The sequence below is a fragment of the Scardinius erythrophthalmus genome (genome assembly GCF_964197995.2).
Source record: "Scardinius erythrophthalmus genome assembly, chromosome: 25".
Lineage (NCBI taxonomy): Eukaryota > Metazoa > Chordata > Actinopteri > Cypriniformes > Leuciscidae > Scardinius > Scardinius erythrophthalmus.
In genome coordinates this window covers 31,765,867-31,787,891 of record NC_138245.1, presented here as the reverse complement: position 1 = coordinate 31,787,891, position 22,025 = coordinate 31,765,867, and the positions used below count along the sequence as shown (strand labels likewise).

Genomic DNA, 22,025 nt, shown 5'->3' with positions numbered 1-22,025 from the left:
GCTGACATCCTGAAACACTGCCATGGAAGTGATGTTTTATTGAGATTAAAATTGTGTTTGTTTTTTCACATTAAACAATTTCTGCTCACTAGGAATTACATGAGAAGTTTGTTTTAATTCAACAGATGCACGTTTATAAAAATGACATTTCTCAAAGACTCGGTTGTTTTAATTTAGAAATACACACCAGTGTTTCTGTTTGTTTTTAGGTGCAATAGAAATAAATATAATCTGGTTATTCAGAGAAAGCAGACCTGTAGCCTGGAAATATACAACATGTAAATGCTAAAACCTTTAAGCATTGAAAATGTGAACTGCATGCAAACCACAAAACAAAATTGAAATTAAAAACAATACTGATGTATTAAAATGTCAATGTTACTGTATATTATAGAAGCTTGTTTCTGTTACGGCATAAAACTAATTAGCTCAATTTTAATATCTCTGAACTGAGAAATGGTTATGTATACTAAAGTTTGATTATTGATTTTCTTTTTTAAAGAAATTGATAATTTTATTAAAGGATAGGTTAGGAAAAGATTTTCTAGGATGCATTAAATTGATCAAAAGTGACCATAAAGACATTATAAAGATGTTACAAAAGTTCTTTTGAACTTTCTATTCATCAAAGAATCTTAAAAAAAATGCATCACTGTTTCCACAAAAATAATATTAATGATCATAAATGTTTCTTGATCATCAGATCATCATATTAGAGTGATTTCTGAAGGATCATGTGACACTGAAGACTGGAGTAATGATGCTGAACATTCAGCTTTGATCACAGGAATAAATTACACTTTACTATATATACAAATGGGAAACAGATGATTTACATAATATTTGACTTTTTACTGTATTTTTAGCAGAAGAGACTCACTGACCCCAAACTTTTGAACACTAGAGTATATCTTGGATTTTATAACTCGTAATTCTGAGAAAAAAAGTCAGAAATGTGAGATTTTTTTATTCCATGGCAGAAACAAACTTCCACAGGAGAACCAGACCAGCAGAAACCCAGTCCGAACAGATAAAACCAGCATCACAGTGTGTTTCTGAGGATCCAGACACACGAACCCAGAGAATCAGTTTCTCACACTGAATCAGATCTGGAAGCAAACAAAAGCATCTCGCGTGAATTTACAGGCTTTAACAACCGCTTCCCTCCGTCTCCAGTGAATCACATGTTCTGATGTAACAGCTCTTCACGCACTGATAAAAAGCTCTTTCTGTTCCGCCACATTCCCACTCATTAACAAAACACAAAAACACTGCTGTGATTCCAGGAGTGTGAGCGACAGATCGGCTTCACTTTATTCCAGCTCATCAGTGCAAATCTCAACTCGTCTACAGAAGAAAACACTATATACATATTTATGGCCATGTTGTAAAAGCACAGTCAGACTCCTATTGGCCGCCAGCCGAGGCTCCTCCCACATCTGCGGCGTCACGTGACCCGGGTGTCGTGTTTCGTTGGCCTGTGGGCGGGGCTTGTCAGTAGACGGGCGGCTGGTACCGGTTCTGGTCGGACGGGTCGGGGTTCGGGGTGAATGGCGGCTGCTGGTAAACGTCTGGCCCGGTGTTCTGGAAGGACGGGTAAGTGGCCGGAGCATAAGGGGAAGTGATGTCAGTGGCCGGAGCATAAGGGGAAGTGAAGTCAGTGGGCGGACCGGCGTAACTCTGGCTCACGTCTCCAACGCCCTGACGAAACCTCACCAGAGCGAAGTAAGTCAACGCTCCCTGAGAAGACGAGAGATTCGACTGTCAATCAACAGCGGCAAGTGGGATTTCATGAACGTTTAACCCTCTTCCGTCATTAAAACAAAAACAAACAAAAACGTTTATTCAAAAAAAAAAATCATAGACATGAATAATAAATCAAAAATTAAGAAAATATTAAATAAAATAAAAACATTTATAGGAGTATTTAATAGATTTGTTGGACCCAAACAAGAAACAACATGAATTATAATTGTGCATTTATGCATTTTTTTATTTGTTTTGTTTTTAACCCTCTGGTGCTCTTCGGTAATTTTTGACTGAAAATTTCAATGGTACGAAACTTGGTAAAGGTTTTTATGGAAGCTTGTTTCCGCCACAGAGTGAAAAATAAAAAAGGTAATTGCGACTTTTTAATCTCACAATTATGACTTTTTATCTCAGAATTACATGATATAAAGTCGCAATTATGTGTTATAAAGTCAGAATTGTGAGATATAAAGTCGCAATTGCGAAAAATAAAGTCAGAACTGCGAAATGTAAACTAGCAATTGTGAGATAAAAAGTCGCAATTATCTTTTAAAATGTTTTATTCTGTGGCGGAAACAAGCTTCCATCGGTTTTGGCACTTGCTACGAGAACACACAAAAAAATCTTGAACATGATCTGAACAGGTTTAATGGTCCTGAAACAATAGTCACACTTGAGCTCCTCGCGGTCAGAAATGAATGAGACGAGTTCCTCTAGTGGAAGCGTTTGGTACTGCAGCCGAACACACTCTCACTGAACGCTCATTTCTGGAGGTATCAGGTTAAAATTTGGAACACAACTTGTTTAGATTTATGGCTTTGATTTTCTTGCAGTTTTAGAGTAAAACGTGTTTTTGGAAATGTAGATTTCATATAAAAATTGAAAATCGTTTTTTTTAAGTTCACATTTTTAAACTTTCTTCACTTCAGCAATAATCTGCCAAGTGTCGTCTTTAAAAAGAGATCAAACTTCAGTCAGTCGCTCTAAAGCATTCAAGATTTACCAGTTTAAGATGGACATTACATTTTCAGGTCTATGCTCAAAAAGAGAATAAATGGATTATAAATACAGTGTATATATAATGTAGTATCATAAAACCCCCCAAAAATACAAAATATCAAATAAAAACATTATCAAAATAAAATATAGTACATTTCATTGAAATAAAAAAATTAAAAAATTAAAATGAAGACAACAAATGAAGAGCACCAGAGGTCAAGGTTTCTCGTTACTTGATTTCCTCATTCATCCTCAGTTCATTCAGACGACTGGATCACACACACACACCAGAACAACACACACACACACACACACACACACATTCTAGTACATCTATCGTTATGAGGACATTCATTGACACAATGCAATCTCTAGCCGCTTCCCGTAACCTTACCCATCACAACTGAGTGCCTAACCCGACCCCTGACCCTAACCTGACCCTTGACCTCATTATAACCTTATCCCTAAAACAGTCTTGACCCTCAAACACTTTAAAGGCTCTCAGAGAGTGAGGACCGGCCAACATGTCCTCACTCCAATGGGCTAAAACTCAAACTGGTCCTCATAAAGATAGTTGTACAAGTACACACACACACACACACACTCACCCAGGATGCGATGGAGAAGAAGGAGAAGGCGATGACGGCGTGGACAGCGTCTGTCGGGATGCCGGTGGTGTTGAGGGTCTTCGTCCACTGATCGGCCGTGAGACAGAAACACACAAACCACAGGAAAGTCCAGGAACCTGATCAGAGGAAGTGATGTTTCAGTCGCATTCACTGTCTATACATCCTTAAAGCTGACATATTACACCAGATGTAATATAAATCTCTGGTGTCTCCAGAATGTGTCTGTGAAATTTCAGCTCAAAATACCAGATCTTTTATTACGGCTTGTCAAATTTGCCCCTTTTTGGGTGTGAGCAAAAACGCGCCATTTTTGTGTGTGTCCCTTTAAATGTAAATGAGCTTTAGCTCCGCCTCCGTTCAGAAGAGGGCGGAGTCTTCACAGGAGCTTCAGAAACTCCGGCAATAACAGAACAGGCCAATCTCCCTCATCCAGAATCCCAGAATCACCAGTAGCGAGTGCAGCCTTACGGAGAGACTCAGGAAGAGCTTCTGAATGTTAGTGGAGACATTTCTGTAGTTGTTGTGGAGTTACACTGATCATCTCATCATCATGTTGAACTTCTCCACAAGTGTCCACAGTTCCTGAGGTGTTTATAAGACAGCGGTGACATGTTCTGGTCAATAGTGTTCAGTGCTCGTCTGTGCTCAACCACAGAACGACAGCTTATTGTGTGTGTGTGTGTGTGTGTGTGTGTGTGTGTGTGAAAAGGAGGACTTTTACTAACAAAAATGTTTTTAATGGTTTGTTTTAGATAAACGTAATAACCCTGGTATACATTTTTTAAACACATTTTTTGACACCCCACGCACTCACACAGGAAGAGGCCGATGTAGAAACAACCACAGCGTGTTTCACTTGTACAGAACGTTTAGAGGCAGTTCATCAAAATCTGATGATGCTACAAGAACAGGTCGAGAGGAAAACACAAGCGGAACAGACGAACGGATCCGCCGCAGAAGAAACATGCAAACGCTGTTCACTGACACAGAAATCCTCCTGAGGGCTTCACTCGCGGTGTTTCCGTCCTCCCACTGTGTGCACATTAGGGGACACTGCATTCAAAAAATGCAAGATGTGCATAAAAAACGCATGATTATAATTTTATCTGATAAGAAGACAAGCACATAAACTACGACGGAAACTGAATGAATCCCTCAAACCTCATGTGACTGTCTCAGCGCCGGCTGTGATTGGATAACTGGGGTAACCAGCCGACCAATGGCGTCGCAGCGTCTCTAATGTTGGTTTGGTGTTTGTGAAGTGTGTGATCAGAGTGATTAATTCCCTCCAGAAGCGTCTCACCAGCATCCGAACGCCAGAGAACACGACAGCGTTTACTGAGTTTCGTCTGACGCTCGAGACACACTCGTTTATGATGGAGGGAAAAACGGCACGATTGAAGAAACGTACATTTTTGCACCAGTTTTCCAATAAAGTGCAGATTTTGTTCTCTTGAACTCATGGGATGGAAACGCTGCTTTATTCACAGATGTTTTATGCGATATTCCAATTTTACACACGTTAAATTCCCAACCTTTTTTTTACTTCTGTTGAAGATTTTATTATTCAGATAATAGGTCATTTAACTATACATTTGTACACTATTATCTCCTTTCCTGTCGGTGTGTGTCTTTGGTTTGACTCTGGAAGCCTGAGAGCAGGAATGTGACACAGCAGAGAATGCTATTTCAGCAAAGTCACATGGTACAAACTCTCACCCAAAAATAATCTATAGAATGTATTACCATCTTCGGGACAGGGATGTGTGTGTATATATGTATAAGCTGGACACTTTCTGCAGAGGAGGCGCTCGGCTTTGTTTGTTAATAAAGTCTAATATTTCTGGCATCATATCTCTGAAGTCATTCCCCTGAAAAGAAAGAATCTTCTTTGTTGTTGTTGTTTTGTTTTTTACTTCATACTATTTTATTTATTTATGTATTCACTTATTATTTATATTGTTACAATTTATTTATTAACTGTATTGTTTTATGTACGTGTTTGATTTAGTGGTTTGGTTATATGTCAAGTACATGATTCTTTATATAATTTCTTGTATTGTTTGCAAATAAGAAAATCAATAAAGTACAGATCATTAAAAGTTTTTAAAAATTCCCAACTTTGGATGAAAACAGCGGCCGAGACATGGAGTCAAGTCGAGTCTCCTTCATTTATACAGCGCTTTAACAATATAGATGTTTCACAGCAGCTTTACAGTGATAACAGGAGAGTACAGTAACAGAGATTGTTTCAGCTTTACAGCAGATCTAGAATAAAGATATTGTCCAGATAAAGTGAGTTTTGATTGATTCACTTCCGTTGTAAAGATCATGAGTTATTAACTTTTAATGTGTTCTGGCCGTTCACGACAGCAGTGTTCGGAGCTCGAGAACACAAACCCTGACACAGGATCCAATGTACAAGCGTTGAAAAATGTGAAAAATGTGATCATCTCCGTGTAAACTTCAAAAACGTGAATCTGTGTAAACGCTGACGGCGCACATGCGTATCACGTGTTTTAGTCTATAGATATGAGTGTTTGAATATGTATGTGTGCAGGCGTGTGCCTTTCTTTACAAATTGACCAAATAATACAGAATTGTTTGTCGCTTCCGCGTATCAATGCGAACTGGAATCATTCTGTCCATGTTTTATCAGTACAGAGGAGCAGGGAAGGAGAGACACTACAGGAGAGTTTATGGAAGTGAAACTGAAACCCAGAAGTCGGTCTCACCTGAGAAGCCCAGATCTGCCAGCACGACGTACTTGCGCTCCTGAGCGCTGCTCATCGAAGGCAGGAGCGCATCGGCCAATAGGAAGGCTATACACGCCAGGAATGCGATGACGCCGATTCCCACACCGTAACGACACACTCCGTCGTTCCTGTTGAAGACACACTTCACGACGCCTTCATTCGAGCTGTTCACGTAACCCTCAGCGGTTATGGAGGCAAACACCACAATGGAAAACACCTGACATGAAGAGAAGTGAAACCTGCATCTGAGATCAAACCACAATGCAGAAATAAAAGCAAAACTAACTAAAATATATTTTCCCATTAAGTTATATAAATGTTATTTCTGTCTTTTTTTAATGTGACACTGTGTCCTGAGCAGACATGTTGAGATAAGCAATTTGTCCCCGAAAAAAATCAATCTAAAATCACAACCAATCAGAAGAGAGTGTGGGCGGAGTCTCTCTGCAAGCGCACTGCACTCGCAACCAAATCAATCTAAAATCACAGCCAATCAGAAGAGAGTGTGGGCGGAGTCTCTCTGCAAGCGCACTGCACTCGCAACCAAATCAATCTAAAATCACAGCCAATCAGAAGAGAGTGTGGGCGGAGTCTCTCTGCAAGCGCACTGCACTCGCAACCAAATCAATCTAAAATCACAGCCAATCAGAAGAGAGTGTGGGCGGAGTCTCTCTGCAAGCGCACTGCACTCGCAACCAAATCAATCTAAAATCACAGCCAATCAGAAGAGAGTGTGGGCGGAGTCTCTCTGCAAGCGCACTGCACTCGCAACCAAATAGATTAGTACATAATCAAGTTCATAAATATTACACAATTTTAACATTATTAAAAATACATTGTTTAATTTCAAGGTTTGGGGTGAATTGTCACCTTCAGTACGGCTATAAATGACATTCAAACTCAGAATAGACACTCTTAACATTAAATAAAGCACATAATCAGTACCTGAGATTATTACTGTCATTGTTTGTTTGTATGTTGTTGTTGTTCAAACCTCACCAAAATCACTGATAACCCATTATATTATTAGAATATAAATACAGTAGTCAACATTTGAAGAGGATCAAAACCTTTTCATCAAAGTTATACATGAATTTTGAACAATACCCGTTCTTGTCTCAGGACAACTTTGATGAACTTTTTTGATCCACTTCAAATGTTGACTACTGTAATATAACTAATCCGGGGTTAACACACTATTATTAAGCTTGGCTTAACCCATTATCACCCCACCCACAAACTGAACTGGAAGTTTTGATTGGTATTTGAAACGAGTCAGACCTGTCTGTCAATGCCTGAAGTCTTCTTTGTGCTTTTGGTGAAAAATAAATGTACTGAATTTGAATAGTTTATTTGATTAAATTCAAGTAAAAGCACCACAATTTAATTATACTGAAAAAAAAAACTGAAAATGTACTCAAACACAGTAATGAGAGTAGTTGAAAGAAAGCAGGTCGCAGTCGATGCAAATGTGTCACACGAGAGATCAGGATCATGAAAGCCACAGACGAGACTCAAACCAAACTTTATAATCCCTGCAGTGCAGAAACACAACGTCACCACTTCTCGTGTTACCTGCCATCTGCTGTGTTTACATGTCAGCGCTGGGACGGGGGACATTCTGTACTGGTGTGTGCTATCACACGATACACACCACCACAACTCACTCACTACTGACCTGAACGTTCATGCGACCAGAGAGAGTCCGACTCAGTCACACTGCTGGTGTGCAAATGTGTGACGCTAGTAAACAAATTACACTGAGTAAATCAAGACATGGTTGACAAGGTCATCTGATGCAGTCACACACACACACACACACACACACACACAGGACGAGATATGAATCAGCTCTTACTGACTCTTTGCTCTCATTTCACAGCGTCTATGGAAAGTCCCTTCGCTGGAAAGTTGATCATGTTCCTGAACGGCACAATTAAGGCAGTTAAAGGGTTAATTCACCCAAAAATGAGAATTATCCTATAATTTAATCAACGTTAAGCCATCATAGATGTACATGACTTCCTTCTTTCAGCCAAACACAATCAGAGTTATATTAAACAGATTCCCAGCTTTATAAAGGGAGTGAATGTTGCATGAGATTTTTGAAGCCCCAAAAAAAAGTGCATCCATCCATCATAAAAGAAGCCAGTGATTATAGTTTATAAAGTTTCACTTCAGAAGGCCTTTATTAACCCCTGAAGTCGTATGCATTACTGTTATGATGGATGGATGCACTTTTGGGGCTTAATTTTTTTTTTTAATGTTAATGTTTTAATGTTTAATGTCGTTTTATAACTTGTTTTAGAACGTTCAAGGAACATTCAAATGTAACATTCCCATAATGTCTGAAGAATGATACAATGTTTTGTTCTCAAAACATAAAAAAAAACTGGAAGTTTTTAGAGAAGCTTCATAAATAACATCACCATAACTTAATGGGAAACATTTTTGTTAACTGGGATTCACATTCAATGTTGATTCAGTTCATTTCGACATGTGCATAGTTCATCAATAGTGAAACGGCTTCAAAAGCAGCTATTATAGGGCCAATAAGCTCTTCCAGTACTAAGTAGCACTATTATACTTTTATACTATTAAAACTTGCAATAAAAAAATAGTGTAAGTTAAACACCATTAAAGCAGTAAAAAAAGTGCTGCAAACTCTCGAAAGACTCAATGATTTATACACCCAGATTATTGATCAGGCATGAAAACAGGTCAGGGGTAAAAAAGGTGAGAAGGCGGCATACCCAGCCCCCCCCCCCCCCCCCAAATAAATGTAATGAGTGAGTAACGCGTGACAGTTAACACGAACAGATGAAATTATTACAAATTTGTCATTTATTAATAGAATTGAACTATACTCCACAGTGATGAACACCCCCCCAAAAAACATGTAAGCTGCATTGACATAGTATTAGGCTACCAGTGTTTCTCACAGGATTTTTGGATCACTGTGATGAGTGGACCTCTGCCACTCTAGGGGGGTTCGGGGGCATGCTCCCCCGTAAGAAAATTTTGTGCTTTTTAAATGTTAAATTCATCAATCTGGTGCAAATTAAACAAAGAAAAATTCAAAACTCTTTTAGTTACAGTGTCTGTCTACATTACTACTACAATAATAGTTATAATATTAATCCCATGATAGTAATAGCCATATATTGTAAAACAAATGCACTGAAAAATAAAGGAAACTTTCATAATTAGTTTTGTACTAATTTCTATACTAACTTAATCAAGAAAAGAACCAATGGGCCGCTGATCTACTCATTTCATCGGGTGTCAGAGAAAAAAAACTATTTACTACTACTATTTATCACGCATTAAAAATGCCCCAAACCAGTCGTCTGTATGATAATCTGAAACAAGGACTGTCCTGCTTCACTTCACAGATGCTGAGTGAAAGGAGAATTATAGAATGAAAGGATACTCATTTATATGACACTTTATTCATCACGAGAACAGCTCGTTCAGCTCGTCATACGTCGTCCTTTCAGTTTCGGTTTTCAATCGATCAAGTTTTTTCACGTTCTCTCGATAAACCACCCCTTTCAATCCAATCGAAATTATTTGTAATAGAGCTGACACTGTGAGTTTTTAACGGGTAATGTTAAAGCCCTACTTGTTATTAATGTTTTTATGAAATATCTCTAGTGAATGCATTATCATATCACCGTATTATTTACCGCCATGCGAGCCACAAATTAAAGCTTGGCGAGCCACTTGAGGCTCGCGAGCCGCGCAATGAATAACACTGCACTAACTGTTACTTGTTTCCTGCTCGCTCAGCGCTCACGGCGCCCGCGCCCGCTCGCGATATTATCTCGCCCACTTCTATGTCAAAATGTAAAAATAATGACATTGGCAACATCGCTGTCTGTATCTGACAGGACAGTTAACATTGTAAGCTAACTTACCTCAGGCTTGCTTTCCGACGTGCGGTTCTATGTTCGGCAGTGTGTCCAGTTGTCAGACTCGCGGTGTAAAAGACTTTGAAAACATTTCTGCCCGTTACTCTGACTCGTATTGGCTGTCATGTTTCGGCATTAGGAATGATGATTGTTTTTTAAAGCTGCGAAGTTTATGGTAACTTTATAGGGGATAAATGCTGGCCTCGACCTCGACCCCCCCCCCACCCCCACCCCCATTCCCATTCAATATTTTCTCATCGGATCTGCACAAATCACGTAGGTGACCCTTTTAGGTTTTAAAACGGCGAATTTCGCCGAAAGGTGAGGAGTTTTCATGCCTGATTGATCGCTATGAGTTGAAGGTGACGCATGTCACTCACCCAGCTGAGGAGTCGTATGATAGTTTGAGGCTGTTTGATGAATTTGATGAGATCGAATCCCGCTCCTGCGAGAGAGGCTCCGTACGCCACACTCTTCGACTCCATCGGTGAAACAAACACACACTCACACACGCGCGCGCGCGTGCGACAGCTGAAAACACAACACTGACACACACACCACCGGTGCAGCTGCTTCCTCAGACACTGGTGTCAGACTCGCGAATGAGTCGTTCTTTAGAACCGGCTCTTTTTGATGATTCAGATGAACGCAATGAGCGGTTCATTAACAAAAAACAAACCGTTCAAAAGAACCGATTCGCCAAAATGATTCGAACTTCTCGACGATGCTGCACAGAGTGAAAAACCAATAAGGTTAAAGTTATCACTAATCATTACGTTAGTTTAATGTTTAATAATAAACAGTTGATTAGGATATTAACACACAATGGTGATGTTCACTGCTCCTTACAATCACAAACACACACACACACACACAAATAAAAGTGATCCAGTACATGGGCTACAAATCATCTGTTTTTTAATGTGTTATTAAAATGAACATTGTTGGGTTTATCAAAACATACATTTTTTATTTATTTGTGATCTTCCCTCCACAAACCCACACAGACTCGTTTAATCTGACAGTAGACGCATTGTTGGCTGGTCTTCGCTTCTGATTGGTCAGTCATGTCGACCCATGAGTGCTTGTCCATTGTCTCGCTTTGAATAAACCTTTGTCTGAACAGAATAGTATGTGACAAATCAGTGAAGATACGCTTGTGTCTGTGGGAAACCAAACAGTCAGGCTTAACGGATTAAACTCCATGAAATTAAACTCTTCAGGAATGTCTGTAGAATTATTTTGAGACAGCGTCTTCATACAGGAGAGTTTCATCCACAGATTCATCTTCATCCTGTCAAACAGAACAAAACGAGCACAATCTTAGTCGAAGGAGAACGTTCTTAGAATGTTACTTATTTCAGAACGTTCATTCAAAAGTAACGTTTCAATAATGTTTGAAGAATGATAAAATGGAATGTTCCGTTAACGTTCACAGAACCAAGAAGAAACATTTGAAAAACTGTTCAGAGATAGAACAATATTCTTAGAACATATTTTCGTTAGCTGGGATTTTAATGAAACTACATTTGATTTGAGATTCTGCTTCCGATTCAGAAACTGTGATTCAATTAAAAATAATAAATAATACCTCAGCAGAATCACTTATTCTGTCAGCGAGGACGACGTCTTCCTCATAACCCTCCAACATCTCCTTAAACTAAAGAACACACACACACACACACACACACACACACACACACACACACACACACACACACACACACACACACACACACACACACACACACACACACACACACACACACACACACACACACACACACACACACACACACACACACACACACACACACACACACACACACACACACACACACACACACACACACACACACACACACACACACACACACACACACACACACACACACACACACACACACACACACACACACACACACACACACACACACACACACACTCTCTCTTTTACCAAGTGAGCTTCCTATCAAGACAGTATTATAAAGGCTACAAAGATAAGAACGCAAATTATGCCCATTCTGTTTCCTTCATGGATCATGCTAACCCACCCAGAATGCATTGCGACTAACTCAGTGAAACGATTAATCGCATCCAAAATAAAAGTTTGTGTTTACGTAATATATGTGTGTGTGTACTGTGTATAATTATTTTGTATATATAAATACACATACATGCATGTTTAAGAAAAAAAATTATATATAAAATAAATAAATAAATATATATATATATATATATGCATGTGTGTGTGTATTAATATATACAAAATAATCATACACAGTACACACACATATTATGTAAACACAAACTTTTATTTTGGATGCCATTAATCGTGATTAATCGTTTCACAGCCCTAGAGATTATAAATATACAAACAAATCTGATAATTGTCTTTTTATGAACTAAAACAGAAGCAGTGGTAAAAGCATCCATCCTCACTGGATAATCCTCCTCCTCTTCGTCTTCATGTTTAACAGCGATCTCCATTTTCCTGCGTTGTTCATCGAGTCTGTCATAAAAAACACACACAAAAGCTCAGCTGGATGTAATGCTAGATTTGTGAATTTGTTCAATTAAAAAAGAAAAGAAAACTCACAAGTATTTTCCTGAATATCTTCTTCCTGAGGAGACAAATTATATAATTAATAATCATCATTTGATTCATTCAAAGAATATATCCTTGTATTTAAACAGTTAAATAACGAGTGACATGCTAAACTCACGCAGCACGACTCCAGAAACACAGCAAACCATCACCGCCACATTCAGCAGAGCGAAACAGCCCAGAACCACCAGCACCGCCGCCGGAGAGACGCCGTTCAGCACTGCACAGCAACAGGAACATATCAGAATAAAGCAAGCATTCCATTGAGTCGAAACGTCACGTTTAAATGTTCTCTGACACTAGAAACATTTAAAAAATGTTGCATGAATGATTTTTTTTGCATTGTTTTGAGAACATTATTAGAGACCAGATAGCGTTGAACGAACGTTCTAAAAATGTTACTAGAAGAACGTTTGTTCATAACTTTGAGAGAACCTTCACTCAACGTGCCACGTTACAGTTATTTCATAATCATTTTATAACCTTATTCTTTCTAAATATTTGTAAAAAAATAAAAAATCACTAATTTAAGATCAATTAAATTAAATGTTATTTTAAATGAGTATATCATAAAGGAAAATGTATTAAAAATATATATTTTTGATTTAGATTTTTTCATTTTTGTCAAAATTCAAATGATGTCACTTTATTCTTTGTAATGTCCTGAACGAATGTAATGTTTTAGTGTGGTCAAATCGATTAATAGTGATTAATCGCATATGTATATATACAGAGCCGGATTAACGCAAAGGCAAACTAGGCACGTGCCTAGGGCCCGATTGGCGGGATGGGGCCCAGACAGAGGGACAAAAAAAAAAAAAAAAAAAGTACAAATGTCCTATCTACAATTTATTTCAATATTTATTAATTCACTATAAATAGTGACGATGTTTATCTTAACCATAGACTGTTACATTACTGCAGTTAAACCAATTAATGTGTGCCGGCTTCTGAAAGTATGTGTAACGAACGCATCCATCAGATGCTGCGAGGCTAAAGCCTAATAAGCACACAAAGAAGCACAGCTCATAATGCAGGTGTGAGAGTTGTCGTCATCTATTTTGGAGTGATTGCAATGTATTCTAAATATAAACTTGTACTGTAGATCAGCGTCATTTCTGGAAAAATCATTCACCGCTTTATTACGAGTTTAAAAGAGCGCGAGCGTCATTAACGTGCCCAGACGCGACGCTTTGAATTTGCGCGTACAATGAATAACATCGCGTCGGGAGCTGACTAGTAAAAAAGCTACAAAATTAAAAGACAAGACGTCTGTATTCTAAGTTAAAAAGCCAACACACTACAACATTTTTAAATGTTTCAAATAGTCTAAAGGATCTCATATCTATGGGTCTATCTTCTAAATTCTGCTGATGATTAGATTCCTGACATTACGCCAATAATTTCACTTTATATATTTTTTTCTGCTCAGTATAGCGATCGTGTCTTTCTCTTCCACTTGATTTGTGTATAGCATATTTAAGGTAGCAATGCAATATAAAAGCACTTATGCTCATCTACTGAAGTGGGATTCTGGAACTGTGAATAAATTGAATAAAACAGCAAAATAACAACAACAACAATAACATCTTCATTAAACAAAAAAGAGATTACCGTAGATAAAGTTTGATTAATATGTACAGTACCGGTAAAAGTCTGGACCCATTACTATTTTTAATGTTTTTGAAAGAAGTTTATTATTATGCTCTACAAGCCTGCATTTATTTGATCAAAAATACAGAAAAAAATATATATGTGTTAAATATATAAAAAGTGATAGTGAAGACTTTTTTAAAACAACTCTTTAATAATCAAAAATCCTGAAAAAAAGTATCACAGGTTATAAAATAAATATTAAGCACCATTTCTAACATTTGATAATAAATCAGAATGATCACGTGGCACTAAATTCAGCTTTGCATCACAGAAATATAAAGTATAGTAAAATAGAAAACCATTATTTTAAATTTTAATAATATTTCACTTTATTATTTTTCTGTTTTTTTTTTATCAAATAAATCCAGGCTTGATGAGCATAAGAGACTTCTTTCAAAAACATTAAAAATAGTAATGTGTCCAAACTTATGTACTGTGTAAGTAAAAATATACTGCTTTTAAAATTAAATGTTGTATAAATAAAAAGGTTAGGAATCATATTTGTTTCAAGTGTTTTTTTTATTGGGGGTGGGGGGCCTCCAACATGAATTTTGCCTAGGGCCTCCTAATGTCTAGAACCGGCTCTGTATATATATAGATATATAATTGTGTGTGTGTGTGTGTGTGTGTGTGTATATACATGTACATGTGTTTATTTGGCGAGAGGCTTCATTTTCACCACGGAAGACTTTAATTTAGCCTGATAATAAACTGATATAAAGCTGAGTGTAATATGTGTCTTCATACGCTCTTCACTGATCAGCGTCCTGGCGCTGCGGATGCTGGTTCTGTTGTCGAAGCTGTCCGAAGCTTCGCAGTGGTAAACCCCGGCGCTGTCTGGACCCACAGACAGAGACAGAGCCGAGTCGTCGGAGAACACCGCGTAGAAGTCTCCTCGGCCCTCCAGCCGGGTGCTGTTCAGAAACCAGCGGTAAACTGGGAACGTTCCTCGCTCCACCTTACAGTGCAGAACCAGACCGACCACCTGGAAGTCCCATCCGGTGTGTGTGACGGGCGTCACCGTTACAGCGCCCCCGACAGACTCTGTGTGTCAGAGAAACACATCTGTACATGCAGTTCTGAGAAGCACTGACAAAGGGTAAAGGAGTCGTTCACTTCAGAATTAAAATGTCCTGATAGTTTATTTACTCTCGTCCACGTCATCCAAGATGTCCATGTCTTTCTTTCTTCAGTGGAAAAGAAATGAAGGTTTTTGTTCCTCCATATAGTGTCTTCGATGGGGTCCAACGGGTCGAAGGTCCAGATGTGAGTTTCAGTGCGGCTTCAAAGTCTCGACACGATCCAGCCGAGGAATAAGAGTCTCATCTAGACAAACCAGTGGACATTTTATAACAAAATAAACATTTATATACTTTTTAACCACTAATGCTGGTCTTGCTCTCGCTGTGATGAAAGGTCACGCGTGTTCCGGTTCAGAAATGTAGAATAGAGCGAAAAACACTCATCTCATTTTCTCCTCCATCTTCAAAATCGTCCGACATCGTTGTTTTACCTTTTATTTATTTATTTATTTGTAAATGGCGTCTTTGCACGTCTGCTTAGTAAACACTGGGTCTGTTCTTACACCTACATCACGCTTGACCTTTCAACCTGATTACGTAATGTGTGGCGCATCACAGCGAGTGCAAGACCAGCATTAGTGGTTTCAAAGTATAAAAGTTTAAAAGTTTGTCTAGATGAGACTCTTATTCCTCGGCTGGATCGTGTCGAGACTTTGAAGCTGCACTGAAACTCACATCTGGACCTTCGACCCGTTGGACCCCATTGAAGACACTATATGGAGGAACATCCTGGAGTGTTTTCCTCAAAAACCTTCATTTCTTTTCCACTGAAGAAAGAAAGACATGGACATCTTGGATGACGAGGGGGAGAGTAAATCAATGAGGAAATTTTAATTCTGAGGCGAACGACTCCTGTAAGTGAGCTACACACCCACGGTCAGGTTTACTGGTTCACTCAGAACCCAGTTGCCCTCGTTGCTGGCGTTGCATCTCACACGACCCATGATCCGGTTCAGCTCGACCGGCACACGGAAGATTGCGCTGGTTCTGTCGATAATTTCCGGTGTGATGAAGTCGGTGTCGTTCAACAGTCTGAAGGTGATTGACGGAGATCCTTTCAAAGACCGGCACGTGATGATGGCTCTAAAACCAGCGTCTTCAAGCTTCACCTCGAGCGAGAGCTCAGGCTTCGACACGTACTCTACAACAATACAGATTTTTACTCCATTAAATTGATAAAAAGTGACATTTATAATGTTACAAAAGATTCCATTTCAAATAAAATCTGTTCTTTTGAACTTTCCATTCATCAAAGAATCATGAAAAATAAAATGTGTCAGTTTTCAACACTGATAATAATCATAAATGTTTCTTGATCATCAGATCCTCATATTAGAGTGATTTCTGAAGGGTCATGTGACACTGAAGACTGGAGTAATGATGCTGAACATTCAGCTTTGATCACAGGAATAAATTACACTTTACTGTATATTCACATAGAAAATAATATATCACAATTTTACAGTAGGCTATTTTTTGATCAAATAAATGCAGCTTTGGTGAGACTATTTTCTAAAAACAAACTTTTGAATGGTAGTATAATAAAGTATAATATATCCATTATAATGATTGTACCTTTGACCTGCACAGATATGACATCACTGCTGGAGTCGAAGGTCGTCGTGTCATTGAATCGGTTTGATGCCACACACATATAACTGCCTGTGTTTTGCACAGAGAGCCGGTGTATGATCAGTGTGTCATTGGTCCTGTCGTACGGCGTCTCAACCGGCCTTTCGTTCTGAAACCACTCGTAGGAGACGTACGTTCCTTTGGCCTTTTTGCACTGGAGGGTCAAAGTTTGTCCTTCCCACAGGTTATTACTGGCGGGATGAGCAATGATCCTCACGTCCTCCACTGGAACTGCGAAACAAACCACAAAAGCACTGCAATTTGCTGCAGATGTTGATATTTATATGGACAAAAAGTAATGAAATTCTGATGAAATGCATATAAATATCAGTATCTGCCCATAATGTGTCTTAGTAAGCTTAGTTTTATGATCTGTATTTTTAAAGCATAATGCAATGCAATACAATGATGATTAAGAGATGAACAAATAAAATAGCCTGATGATCATATTTGATACTCGTGATTTTTCTAAAAATTACGTTTGATAATCAATAAACCTGCTTCAGTCCTTCTGAAATATTACTAGCAATATCAAAGTTATTCTTGCATTTACTTGATAAAATCTATGGAGGCTTGTTTCCGCCACAGAATAAAAAATAAAAAAGGTAATTACGACTTTTTATCTCAGAATTGCGAGTTTTTTTCTCGCAATTCTGACTTTATAACACGCAATTGGGAGATTTAAAGTCAGAATTGCATGATATAATGTCGCAATTGCATGTTATAAAGTCAGAATTGCAAGATGTAAACTCGCAATTGTGAGATAAAAAGTCGCAATTATCTTTTAAAATGTTTTATTCTGTGGCGGAAACAAGCTCCCATAAAAATCAGTGTGGATTGGATGTTTGTACAGTTATACTGAAAGACTTTTACTGGATAAAAGAGACTAAACTCTCGAGCAGACACAGAAGCACTGGAGGAGATTGTGTGAAAATATTACATTAGAGGTGTGTATCAAATATAATACAGTAGTTTTAAAGGGTTCATAAGTTACCAATAACTTTGTGGTCCAGGCCCTGACTGAACGAGCTCTGGATCTCTGTGTTATTGTGTCCGCTGGCCTTGCAGACAAGTCGACCGTCATGTTGTGTGGTGATAAGCACAGGAAAATTGGCTATTTCTCCAGACAGAGAGGTGTACTCCGAGATCACCTTCCCCAGGTTTGACTCTTCATAGAGCTCGTATAGGACAGGCAACGATGACGGTTTCCCAGGAATCTCGCAGTAGAAATCCACAATTGAACCTTCAACTGAGGTTTCAACTGATGCAAGGGATGGACCAGTCAGAACCGGTTCATCAAGCTTGTGCTCATCCAGAGCTCGAGAACACACACACACACACACTGCCAAAAAACACATGCTCTTCCTCAGTTTCTGTCTTGGTTTCCTGTACAAAATATTCTCATTCTCAAATAAAACATTCTCAAGTCAAGATGCATTTACTGGAGAAGAAGCAAAATGACTGAAGATAACAAGTGCTTTTTTTCTGAAAAATATATACAAAATTAAGCCTAAAACAAGAAAAAAAAAACATCTACCAATGAGGTAATAAAAATAATCTTGCATTCCTTTTAAAATAGCTAAGTTGTTTTAATCATAAAGTCACATTATTTTTATACAGTTTTCCAAAAACAAAACTTAATCACGTAAGTAATTTTGCTTCTCAGGTAAATATGTGTGATTTAAGAATGTTATCTGTAAAGGAAAATGAGACAACACTTTGACTATGACACTGCTTTTTGCAGTGCATCTTATTTAAAACACTTAAAAAATATCAGAATGTCATTGCATTTGATGACAAGTTTGTTGGGTTTGAAATGATAAAGCAATAGATGTAGAGCTGAAGATGAAGACATTCAGTGCTGTTTTTGTTTGTGGTTAGTGGATCATAATTGAGGCAATAATGCAGTGAAGTTCATAATTAACTCTGTGAACAAACACATTCAAATTGATGCATTTTGCAGATGCTTTTATCCAAAGCAACTTGAATCGCATTCAATACCGGTATACAGTAGTCAACATTTGAAGTGGATCTAAAAAGTTCATCAAAGTTGTCCTAAGACAAGAACGGGTATTGTTCAATATTCATGTATAGCCTTGATGAAAGGTTTTTATCCACTTCAAATGTTGACTACTGTATTTTTATCAGTTCATGCATTTCTTGGGAATCTAAACACGTGATCTTGGCACTTTTAGGGGGTATTAAACACACACACACACACACACACACACACACACACACACACACACACACACACACACACACACACACAACCATAACTATCTATATAACCCCAGATAAAAATGGCAGGAAAAGAAAGCCACATACCCGTCCTTGGATACAAGACAGAAATACCTGGTGGAAAAATATACATACATAAATGAAAAGAGACGTCAACAGACACCACATGAAAACATCCATCAGATATGCACAAGTTTCCTCCACCTATGAGAATCAGTAAGATATGCATCGACTCCATCCTCGCTGAATATCCAGATCCAAACACCAGAGAATGATCTTTATATTAATGCAGCATGTGAAAGCAAGTGAACACACACACACACACACACACACACACACACACGGTGAAGGACGTGTCTCAGTTCAACTGAGCTGATGGGATCCACCCTAAACATGTGTTGAGCACAGATAGGGCAGATGCCAAAGCACACCGCAACGACGGAAGATTGTGGAGAACACATTGCATGAACATCTGAGATAAACTATGTACTGCCCATAATATGATCATTATTCACCATCATGCTGCATTAATGCAAATACAAGTTGTTCTTTGATGCTAAAGACTGAAGGTTTGTAGTCCATATTGTTATTGCAATAATACGGCCTAAAGCCATGAAGCTCGGCCTCTTTAGATTCCTCATATGATCCACGATCAGCTCAGCAGTCACTTTGACTTCAGTCAGTCATAATGGTTTTATAAAGGCTTTGCTGTTAGCTACTAGTAAGTTCGGAAAGATGACATGAACATTTTCAGGACAGGAACATTATAAACCATTCATCATGTCGTGGGTCGTATGGAGCACATTCTTCCCAATGACACACATTCTGTTGAATTTAGTTCTAATAGTTTTTTTTTTACATCTGAATGCACCAACAAAATCAATAGTGAAGACACCAAACAAGGAAGTCTTGGCATTGACAACACTTTGTATATTAGGAAAGTTAGTATATGACCTCGAGTAAGTACCAACAGCACAACCTACTGGTGTAAAGTTGTAAATTAAGGTTAAATCCGATCATAAACATATATTTATAGCGCTCCTCCCATCCAATAAGCGCAATACACTTTGAGATTAGTTAATTATGAAACAAAGTCTAGTCTAAGCTCTCTATAATTCAAACAATAAATGACGTTTTGGCGTTTTAGCGCGGTTTTCCCGTAACGCCGCCGCCTCAGGTTAAACGACACGTGACGTGAACCTATCATCTGTGTACTACGAGAGTAGTAATAATAGCACGGAATAAACGTGAATAACACCATAAGGTAAGTTGAAAGATACAGAACCACTTACTGAAAGGTATCATGTCTCATGTAAAATCACAAATCAGAGATTAATGTTACTAACCGGCTGACTCCGACCTCGTCTACTCCGTGCGTTACTCGGCATCGGTCCCGAGCGTCGAGGTCGCGATCAGCCATGGTCTCGTTCACTCCGGCTCCAACACGCCACCACGAAGCCTGGATATTTCCGCAGCGGAAGACGCGAGTCAGGTCTAGACCAAGACCCTCTCCGACCCTCCCGGTTTTCGAGTTATCCACACAAAACCGCTTCTCCGCTCTTCGCGAAACAGAACGCGATGCTTTGATCATCGGTGATTCCATTGTTCGGCACGTCCATGCTACATCAGGTAAAAATAAGGTGCACAGTCACTGCTTTCCTGGTGCTCGTGTTTCTGAAATCGCTGCTCGCGTTCCCGAGATTCTGAACGATAACGAGCGCGTCGGAACTGTGGTCCTGCACGCGGGAGTGAACGACATCAGGCTGCGCCAGACGGAAGTTCTGAAGAAAGACTTCAGGAATCTGATCGATACGGTACGCAGCACATCGCCTGATATAACGATCATTGTGTCAGGACCGCTTCCCACGTACCGACTAGGACATGACAAGTTTAGTAGATTATTCGCGCTAAATGAATGGTTAACGTCATGGTGCAATGAGCAGAAACTGCTCTTTGTAAATAATTGGAATCTGTTTTGGGAGCGTCCTAGGCTATACCGTGCTGATGGCTTACACCCATAGGCGGAAATCGCGGGGGGGTCGGGGGGGTCAGGACCCCCCCTATCTGAGGGTTGTCCCCTCCTAAAAATATAATTAAAATATGTGTATTGTAAATAATATAATGATATATACTTAAAATAATTGTTTAAGTAGTAAAACAATAAAAATGCAAACGGGGCAAATACAAATAAACGTTTTAAAATTTTGAGTCCCCCCTCCCTTGCCTCAGTGCTTCGGTCCACTGCCCGCTCCCCTTTTACCTCATCACAAACAACTCCAATAAACTCCAGTAAGTCAAGGCTATTTTATTTACTTTAAACCTCGGATGAAGTGATTATTTTCTCTTTAATACAGAATATGCTGCGTCTGCGTCATTAATAAATCATTGACATAAAATGTTATGATAACCAATCACTTACTTTTGTCACCGATGTAGTCCGCCTCGCTATGTTGGCGATTATAACCTTGTTTTATACAGTCTGTGCGTTAAACGTTACCTAGATTGTTTAAAACCGTTCCCTCACACACCCACCCAAAGAGTGTACGCATACACCTTGTGTAGTCTTGTAGATTAGACAAGTGCGGGTGCGCATTTAGATTTTCACGCTTTCACTGTGTGATTTAGTCAGTTTATATCATTTATAGTTAATCTAATATAATATCACACAAAGAGTGCAGTTTTTCTCCAGATATTAACATGATAATAAATGTGATTTAATAAATTGATAATTGAAAAGTTTACTTTTAGACACCATATTG

The 22,025-nt window shown here is 38.7% G+C and overlaps 3 protein-coding genes across 8 annotated transcripts in view; 1 reads left to right on the top strand and 2 right to left on the bottom strand.

Moving 5' to 3' along the window:
- Window positions 1-411, top strand: part of tk1 (thymidine kinase 1, soluble) — a 7,350-nt gene extending 6,939 nt beyond the window's left edge. Inside the window, exon 8 of the mRNA XM_081357331.1 lies at window positions 1-411. This exon is cut by the window's left edge and continues 398 nt beyond it. The gene's annotated coding sequence lies outside the window, so the exon portion shown is untranslated.
- On the bottom strand, window positions 148-10,902 carry syngr2b (synaptogyrin 2b). The gene is made up of 4 exons (XM_081357333.1): window positions 10,428-10,902; window positions 6,113-6,350; window positions 3,357-3,493; window positions 148-1,740 (listed from the first exon to the last, which is right to left on the bottom strand). The coding sequence occupies exons 1-4, from the start codon at window positions 10,530-10,532 to the stop codon at window positions 1,495-1,497; spliced, it is 726 nt and encodes a 241-aa protein (XP_081213459.1). The 5' UTR covers window positions 10,533-10,902; the 3' UTR covers window positions 148-1,494.
- Window positions 10,803-21,124, bottom strand: LOC308685502 (Fc receptor-like protein 5). 6 transcript variants are annotated; one of them, XM_081357305.1, is made up of 11 exons: window positions 19,471-21,124; window positions 19,354-19,380; window positions 18,020-18,367; window positions 16,969-17,256; window positions 16,265-16,534; window positions 15,059-15,355; window positions 12,774-12,875; window positions 12,647-12,671; window positions 12,490-12,559; window positions 11,639-11,707; window positions 10,803-11,341 (listed from the first exon to the last, which is right to left on the bottom strand). In XM_081357305.1, exons 1-11 carry the CDS (start codon window positions 19,502-19,504, stop codon window positions 11,285-11,287), a joined length of 1,587 nt encoding a protein of 528 aa, XP_081213431.1. In that variant the 5' UTR covers window positions 19,505-21,124; the 3' UTR covers window positions 10,803-11,284. The 6 variants fall into 6 exon arrangements, with proteins under 6 accessions (XP_081213431.1, XP_081213433.1, XP_081213430.1 ...); XM_081357307.1 differs by having other exon boundaries at window positions 18,020-18,411; window positions 19,471-19,607; XM_081357304.1 differs by lacking the exon at window positions 19,354-19,380 and having other exon boundaries at window positions 19,402-19,607.
- Window positions 21,125-22,025: the final 901 nt, after the last annotated feature.